Raw genomic sequence first — 9660 nt, forward strand, 5'->3', positions numbered from 1 at the left:
GCGTGCAATTTGAAGATTGTCTATTGATCTTTGTTTCAGGTTTCACCGGCTGATGCGTGCGGATGGTGGGCGTGTCCTTTGAAATCCCATTATATCTTCATTACCGGTATCAACTGAATAAATCAGGACATGATTTGAAAATGGAACCCTGTTGTGGGTGCCGTTAAAGAAGGCTGACAAGAAATGTGACGAATCTTGAAACTTCAAGTGCATCTATTCTTGGAATGAAATACATCATTTGAAAACTCGACACACAGGATAAAAATGATGAGAGAGACATTGCCAGACAGACTGTCAGAACTTCACGACGATGTCCTTGGACTCATTCTCTCGAAAATTCCAATCGGAGATGCCATCAGATCCTCGGTCCTCTCAAGGAGATGGGCACACGCACACAGGAACATGTACACCCGCATGTCCGAATTGCGTTTCAGCCCGTCACTGTTACTGGGCGTCCGTGGTTCCTATCCTCAATCGGTGATAGAAGAGGCAATCACGAACATTCTAAGGTTGTATACACCAGACAACGTAGAAACGTTTCATCTTGTTGTGGATGTTCAACCTTGGGCGTTCACCCCTAACAGGGTTTCCTCATGGTTGGCATTTGTGGCAGCAAAGAATGTCCAAAGGTTGTTTCTCTGTCAATCCCCAGTAAGAGAAGTCTTTCCTCCCGATAATTTTTTCACCTGTCTTCGTCTCAAAATGCTCAATATCCAAAATTACTTGCTCACCCAACTTCCTGACCCTTTCGTGGGATTCCACCATTTAATTTCTTGCTCCTTTTGCAATGTCCATCTCACAGACAACACTTTAGCTGCATTTGTTTTGGGGTGCCCGCTTCTGGAGAGATTTATCATGAGGTGTTCTAATTTAGAACTTCTTAGCTCTATCATCGATCAGATTGAAATGACAGAAAATGAAAAACAATTCTCTCTTCAACCAAGGCTTGTTTCCCAACATTGATAACACCACAATCATACTAAAATCTACTGAGCACCCTTTAGAAGCTTACTTTCAAGTCGATGGAGCCGATTTGATAAGAGACTGGGCGCATGAATATAAACAAATTTTTTGTTGGACTGAGTGCGTAGCGCGCTATCCCAGTGCGTAGCGCACAGCCTGATGCGTAGCACACTTTCCTGTGACAGCTCTTCTGATGAACCGATGTCGTTTTTGGCCTTCATGTTTCTGATGAATGCTCGGACAAACAACTGATGATAGTCTCTTGTCCATCTATTCCGTTCTCCACAAGAAATGCCATTGTCAGACCTACAATTGAATGGTTGTCTTAACCTTGTCCAAAATCTGAATCAAGTCGAAAGCTTGTGAACAGAATCCTGGGATGAATTAGCCCGTCCAATTTTCAATCATATTTCTCAGTGTCACGTTACAAATGAGAATTGCAGCTTACCTTGAAGCAATAAAATTTTCATGCACAAAGTTGTGGGAATATTTACGAGTCTTCTTGGAATTATATGGTTTACTGAATAGATCTCTCTCAAAGAACCAAATTTCACAAATATAATTTTGAGAAATGCGACGCTTTCATCCATTATAAAAAATTTTAGTTGTCATCTAATAAGAAGAAACTTAAAATGCCAATATAAAGCACTTTCAAGTAGCCAAAGACTGCAGCTTCTTCTCAAGTTGCTTTGCTCTGCGAAGTGCACCTAAAGCCTCAGTTTGCTTACCTGCCCGTTTAAAATCAAGTGCCTTCAACTTCTCTGCTCTGATATTTTCTTCAAGGCGTATCCTTTCTTCCTTTGAACCTTCGGTTTTGTCCACATTTGCTCGTGCAGTGTCATTTCCCAAGTTACCATGAACATGGCTAGATGTAGAAACCAAACCCTTATTCTTGGCACTGACTCCTTTGGTTGGAATCTGGCTAAAAATATCATTTTCTTTCCATCCAATCCCTTTCAAGGCAGATAACAACTGGGGATCAAAAATATCATCTACTGCCTCGCCATCATCATTGCTGATGCCATCAATTGAAGTGTGAGCTCGTGAGTTCCCAGCTAATTCATCCATCTGAATCTCCAGTGAATTTGCTAGCTCAAATTCATCTTCAGATTCCTCTAATTTACCTTCACGCATTAAAGCAAGAGCCCGCCTTTTATGTGCCAGCACCTGCATCTGCTCAGCACCAAAAACAGATTCATTCTGTGTGTTTTTTATTTTCTGAGTTTCACCAAGAAGAGTTGACAGTTCACCCTCCAAATTCATCTTGCTTCGCTTTCTATCTGCATCCTGCAAATCTGCATCAGACCATCCCGGATCCTTGAGTGCAATGGTGACAGCCCTTCTCCTGCTCTTTCTCAAAGAAGCTCTAAAGCTTCAGAACGGCGTTCAAGCTCCTTGCCTCGTTTAAACGCCTGTAATGCTTCCTCACCTTTTCCTTCTTTCTTAAGAGTATGATATTTCTTTTTCTCCTCCTAGGCCTGCTGCCGAAGTTCCTCAGGTGTAAAGGAATCATTCTCATCATTGGCATGGATAGTACTGTCCTTAAATCTGCTCTGAAAAACATCATGCTTTCTATCGAAAAATTTCAAAAATTACATATTTGAAAACACATTTAACGATTTCTTCTTCAAAAACCCTGTCTTGCATTGATAACCATCTTGAAATATAAACTCACTGAACCTTCTTCTAGCCTGTAGGAATAATTTGACAAGTTTGAAGACCAACTATAAAACCTTGACTCTGAAATGACTCTTTTATGGACCACAGTAACATCAATGAATGACGAGAAATGAACCTTGGAGAATTTGATTCTGACAAGGGACTGACAGGACCGAGTCTAACATTGGCTCCAATGGGGATGGCAACTGCCGCTTCTTGGAGGTGCCAAGAACAGCAGATCTTTGGAAGAGCAGACAGTGCCTCCATCCATTGGGCTATGGAGTCCATTATTTCGGCAAACAACACGAGAATTCCGACTCATTTATGAACTGAAACTTGACTGAAATGATTGAAAAACTTGCTGAGCAAACTTCACACTAAAACTGTAATGAAACTCAGAACGAAACTCTGCCTTATCGCTGCTTATTTATGTACAAGTCTATCTTCAAATCGTCCATCTTAGCTTCCACGCCCTTTATCTTAGATTCCATGCCATTTGTCTTAGCTTCTGTTAGCTTTTGTGAGAGTGACATTTGTTGCACTTGTTCTTGTAATTTTGATATATCATGTAGCATTTCTTCCTCTTCTTCATGAGTCATGCTAGAGCTTTCAGGTTGCTTACTAGGTGTTTGCATTTTCTTTCCTCGGGGCATTAGTTACCGATAATAATGATCTACTATGCCCTTTGAATTCCTTCCAAATAAATTTTCAAACCAAGCTTAAGCAAAAATTTAAAAAATCTACAAACTTTTTTTCACTTTGTAGGAGCTCGATATTGCCTCTGATGTATCTCTGTACTTTGTGATCATCCAGTTCTGAAATTGTTACCTGTAGTAGCCCTCTATGTCCTCTTTCCAATGCCACCAGTCTGACCCAAATTGGATTCTCCAAGGAAGAGTTATGCGAAATCTCCCACAGTGACTTGATTATAGACTAGTTCAGTAGAGCGAACTTGTACGACGTGCCACGAGTCACTGTTTCGACCTTTGGCTCTAAAAAATATCTACAAGAAACTACAGTCCGTCCTCTTTCTATAACTTCTTACGAAATTTCAATCTGATGCTCAGAGAGAAAGTTATGACGATTTTCCCCAAGTCACTTGTTTGGAATGTAATTCAGGAGTATGCAAAAATACCAACTTCCTCAGATCATATCTCTGTAAATATAGTACAAAAAGTTCTGAAATTTGGATCCGAGGTTCAGCGCAATGTCTTCTCAAATGGGTTTTTTTTTTAGCTTCTGAAACGTCGCAGAAAAAAAGTTATAGTGAAAATTCCACAATGACCTATTTGGAGCAACGAAACCCTAGAATCCAAAGCTCTGATACCAAATGTTATGAAACCAGCTCAAGAAAAGATAAAAAAGATAGATCAATGCCTTAGAATTCAGCCTCTTCAAGGGGGAAACCTCCTTTACATTACATAAATGAATAATTCTTGGATGATTCAAATGAAAAAACCTCCTTTCTATATATAGGAGTCTAAGGAGTCACAATATAACCCAGCCAACCTAACAATAATAATATAAAGCCACAAAAATAACAATAGAGGGATTCTATGGGGCACAATAATAACAATATGGGGATAATAGGGGCACAACAATATTAATAAGGGATGCAACTACAATAGTAATGGGGTAATCACTAGTATTATAGGGACCCGACACATAATATGGATCTTCCTGTTGTTGAAAGAGACTATTGTATTTGACCTCATTAAAGAATTTTGGTTTTCACAATATTACTTGCTTAGTTGAAAAATATTGTCATTTATTTGGGTTCTTACTGTTAATTGGAAATTCATAAGATTGTTGTAGGTATTTGTATACATTGTGCCATTTATTGGTAATTATATATACTATTATAGGGTTTTAATGAAATGACAAATGTGGCCAATCACCACCACCAACATTTACTGGATAGATAACAACAAATGGAAGTAGATGTATCAAGAATGCTTTGAGTCCAAAGGTTGACATAGGTACAATAGGTACTGCCAAATAGTATTTGTGTATATTTTCCATCACTATAATGGAAAACAATTCATGAATTGTACCAACTCGAGAATTAAATTTACTAAAAATGAAACCCTTCATCAAAAAATTCCATTAAACACTATTTATGCCATTGTTTGTGCATGATTTGGACTTCATTAGTTAAGAAAAGCAACTTTAATGAAGATCTCCCATGTTTGAACTTAATGAACATGGTCTTCGTGTGAACAATTTTATTTTTGTTGGTTTTTAAGCTATTTAATTCACATGGATAAAGTATTAGATGCTCCCCTAGTTATTAGCATTTAGAGGTTATAAGTGCTCAAACTTTCTTATCCAGTCACTCCATGAGAATTCACGAGTCTATCTATATCTTGCTTATGTATATGCATCCAAAAAAGGTTTAAATTTGTAGAAGAGATAATGTTTCAAATTGTTCTACATTATTTTAAACAACGACATTCATTAAAAATACATTATTTTAAACAACAACATTCATTATTTTTAATGATAAGCTCACTAAACGTTTTTTCCTTAATACTGGTGAATATTAATTATTTTCCATGGTTAGCGAGCCTCCTCACTTGTGAATATCAAACATTTGTTGTGGTTACCTAGCCTCTTCCTAGCATAAATGTTATTTTACCGCATCCAAATCCATTAAAATCTATAATTGGAGATACATACATTTAATGGATGTAAAAGTTATAGTAAGTTTCCACTTACACCATCAATATATTAATGAAGACATTAAAATCTAGAATTGAAGTTACACCCTTCAATGTGGATTATAAGTATTTTATGTTAGGTACACTTCATATGGCATATCTGAAGAAGAAATGTGTTTTTTTTTTCATTATCAATTACAAAATAATATTAAATCAAAATTGGCTTTAAACATTCTCTATATCTTCATTTTTATTCACTAAATTTAACATAAATGAATTTAACTGGCATGCATCCCACTTTGGCCCATTAATAAATAAAACAAAGAAAATAAAATACAATTAAAATTGTTTCGCTATATGTTCCATGTAAATAGATGTAATATCGTAGGCTCTTGTTAAGCACGAAAATAAAATACAATTAAAATTGTTTCGCTATATGTTCCATGTAAATAGATGTAATATCGTAGGCTCTTGTTATGCACCCAACGTTTTTTATATGTCATATATCTGTTATCATCACATATCAAATAATAATAATAATACCAACAACTTGTGTGATGTATAAAAAGATACTTATGAATAATTCTTACTATTAGAGATAAATTAAAGATATTTACACATTTTGAACTTTATTACATTTTTTTTCAAAGATAAAGATTTTGAATTATGTTGTATGCTCTCCAAAGATAATGAAAATTTTGACACATCCTCTTCAAAGATAATGAAAGTAACAAAAATAGTAGAGGATTTTTAAAAAATTTCCCATCTTAAAATATAATGAAAGTAAAAAAGGTGTAGAGAATATTTGATCATTTTCATTAATATGTTGAATGAGATATTGCTTCAAGTCATTGTCTCTATGTCTCAACAATACTTGAATTGAATTTTTCAACTTCATTTGGGACACATTGTCCAAAATGAATTACTTATGCATAATTAGAACTTGGATTATATATGATAGGGTTCGTAAGTAATTTAACTAGGTATGACAGAGTTAGGGTTCCCAGGGAGTATGGAACTTCCTATCAAAACACCAATATAAAACTTTTAATATTTTGAGGTATTTTAATCCAAGAAAAAATATTGTATTTGATTATTCATAATGAGAAATCAAAATATACATAGTCATGCCTATAAGGCTCAAAAAGAGGGGTTGAGGCTACCTTGGATAGTCTAGTCATTGAATTATTATTTAATCATTTTCTATAAAGGGCACAATTAACCACAGGGGTACATAAACTCCTTAATAACATGTTTACTATCTTTCCTTGAATCTATAACCAATCAAATCCTTTAGATAAATCTCCCAACCCAGACATGGGACAATACAGAAGAGTAGTTTAAAAATAGACTTTAAATATTCAACAACTAATAGGATGTCTATAAATTATAGCTCTTCAAAGAAACCTTCCTGCAAAGATATGGATTCATTAGACAACTTATATTCTTAAGAATTAGCTTCTAAATAAATATGGATGAAGGAGATGACTTCAAAATGATTTCTTACCTCCAAGATTCTATTATTTCTAGAATTTAGAGCCAAATTTTCAATTAGATTTCGTCCATTTTCCTAATTTAAATTTAAATTTGAGTTCCAAAGAACTTGAAGCTTTCTAAGTCATTTATCTTGGTTGTTTTAAATATAATTGAAAGTGAAAAGAACTCAACTATATTATTTGAGCTACTACTAGCACCATATTTAAAAAAGAACTTGTGATTGAAATTCAAACAAAAAAAAGAGCACCAACACTATAACTATGTAGGGATCCTTTGTTTGGACCATCAAAGAATCCCCAAGTTATTTCTTAGTTAATAACAATCTATTTTGGGATCTTGGTGGCTTTTCATAATGAGGCTTTTAGTGTCCTTCAAAAGACACCTTAATCCTATATGGCACCTACCCAAATGAAAACTCCTTCCTTCAAAAATCACTTTATGTATTGACAACAAAAGAACCAAGAGCATAAAGCAAGGTAGTGATATATAACATGACAAAGACATATTGTAATATTGATTCTAAAGGATCCCATTAGACTCGTTATATTCCACTTATTGATACCATTGATGCCTTAGGGAACTTTTTATTATACTGAAAATGAATAAGGGAAATGAACAAAGAGATTATTAATTGATTCAATGTCTAATTTACAAAATAATCACCAATTAGGGCCTTACCAACTATGCTTCATCCTTCAACCCAAGTTAGCATCTTGTTTGCTATGATCGACCCAAGGAATATTCTAATCTTCAAAGGGTTATCTAGTTTTTCAGTTTCCTTCCATCATTAGGCCTTATCCCACATCACTTCTTCTTTGCTTGCTTGGTATCATGCCTTTATAGTCACAACACAACTCTTGAAGCTTTATTTTTACACCATTTGAGTTCATCTTCATAACCTACAGGAACTATGTTTCAATAATAACACATATTCATCCCATCTATCAACCATAACCACTTCTATATCTAAAAAGGAAATTGATTTCCATTCTTGACTCCATTCTATACTTGGACTTGTAGCTTCTAATAGGTTGTGAATACCTTAATCATGTATTTTGAGAATTAAAGGAGCAAAAAGTGTGGAGTTTCCACAACATCCCATCCATGACTCCTTACCAACCCTAAATTTTCTACCATTCATATTATCTCAAGCAATCCATTTTCTCACTAAAGGAGCAACTTTGATCATGGCTTTCCAAACATTTGATGGTCTCTTATCCACTGCCATGTCCAACCTTAGCCAATCTATGTCATATCCAACTCTTAAATATTTATTCTTCATGATCCTTCCCCATAAACTATCATTGAAAATAAGTCTCCAAATACTTTCAATAGCTAAGGATGGACTAAAAACATAGATACATTTCAACCCCCATCCTCCATCTTCTTTTGGCTTAGTAATATTCTTCCACTTTACCAAGGGTATCCCTCTGTAATACTTTTTCTCGATCCACAAGAAACTTAAGCACATTTTCCTAATTGGTAAGAATCCTTTTAGGGATATCAACATTGGAAATCTAAGACATTAGTATGCTTTCAAGCGTTAACTTAAACAATACCAATGCTTTCCGCCATTGGAAAGCCATCTTTAACACCATATGTAATCCTTAAATTTATTTTATTTTAGAAGCACAACCAAATCTCATATGCATATATTAACTCCTTTATCCAAAGTGTTATTCTACTTAGGGAAGAGTTGAACCCACTTTCCAGTCCTTCTTATAACCTACTATGGATCATAGAATCTTTAGCTATGTTCGCTTCCATCCTTGTGGCATTACAATGAATCTCAAAAATATTTCTTCAAGTGAACAAGTTCATTTATGGAACCATGATTAAAAATAAAGATAGCGTCCATGAAGAGAAAATGATAGAGGAGTAATGGATTTGACATCTTTAAGGCTCTAATTTTTCCTCTCCCATTTGCAAAGAAATCAAACTATTAAGACCTTCAAAAACTACTAGAAAGAAATGGGATAACAAACATCCTTCTCTAATCCCTTGATATGCCCAATATAAAGACAAGGGATACCCATTGATCAAGATAGTTAAGGTGGTTGGTGAGATACACCTCATTATCCAATTAACTGAAGTCATATTCACACTAATTTGTAATGGTAACCACCTAATGCAAAACTAACTACCTTTATCATAAGATATTTTAAATCATTTTTTATGAAAATAGCAGGGTTTGATGAGGAATTGATTAAATGAACTATTATTGAGTTGAACTCATGACAACAAGGATTTTCTTATAAAAAAGAAACCCAAACTAATTAACTAAAACTATCTTTAATAAGATGCCTTTAAGATTATTTGCAATCACTTTTGACAAATATTTCAAATCTAATCATTTGAAAGACAATTACTGGTAGGTTATTTTTTGTACATGCATCTTTGAACCCCATTTAATTATGATGTTCACAAGGAGCTCTTCCCATAGATTCATAGGCAACAAATTGAGTTGCCTATTATTACCAACCACAACTACCTCCAAAATTTGAGTGTTAAACTTGGCAATATATCTCACATCTACTAAATTAACAAGGGTTCACTATAAGGGTCAAAGACTAAGACTTATTTCCCATATACATACATGAGTAACCATAGGAGAAAATTTGTATCCCATGATGCATATTTCCAACCAGCCACCTCACATGTGATTCAATTGTCCATGAATGGTAGCCCCTCAGCTTGTTCATCTCACTCACTTAATCATCATACTCATATAATAATGGTACTTTAACACACAAGAGGTACATTATCCATTATTTTGTACAAAGTGTTTAAATTTAATGTATTATGAATTTAAGTAGGGATCATGGGCTAAAGTTAGATCATGAATCATAATACTTGGAAGTTATTCTTTTTACATTATTTC

At 34.7% G+C, this 9660-nt stretch overlaps 1 protein-coding gene across 1 annotated transcript; it reads left to right on the forward strand.

Annotated features, from left to right (window-relative positions):
• Nucleotides 1-264: 264 nt before the first annotated feature.
• Nucleotides 265-1215, forward strand: LOC149254916 (putative F-box/LRR-repeat protein At5g02700). The gene is made up of 2 exons (XM_089454864.1): nucleotides 265-860; nucleotides 1092-1215. The coding sequence occupies exons 1-2, from the start codon at nucleotides 265-267 to the stop codon at nucleotides 1213-1215; spliced, it is 720 nt and encodes a 239-aa protein (XP_089310990.1).
• The last annotated feature ends 8445 nt before the right edge of the window (nucleotides 1216-9660 follow it).

This window comes from Pinus tabuliformis, chromosome 7, assembly GCF_031772625.1.
Source record: "Pinus tabuliformis cultivar Carrire ecotype Pingquan chromosome 7, CPIR1, whole genome shotgun sequence".
NCBI classification, from domain to species: Eukaryota; Viridiplantae; Streptophyta; class Pinopsida; order Pinales; family Pinaceae; genus Pinus; species Pinus tabuliformis.

Coding starts and splice junctions, on each gene's coding strand:
- LOC149254916 (XM_089454864.1), top strand. CDS start 265: ATGATGAGAGAGACATTGCCAGACAGACTGTCAGAACTTCACGACGAT. Junction 861..1,091: donor CTGGAGAGATTTATCATGAG/GTGTTCTAATTT, acceptor CTGAGTGCGTAG/CGCGCTATCCCAGTGCGTAG.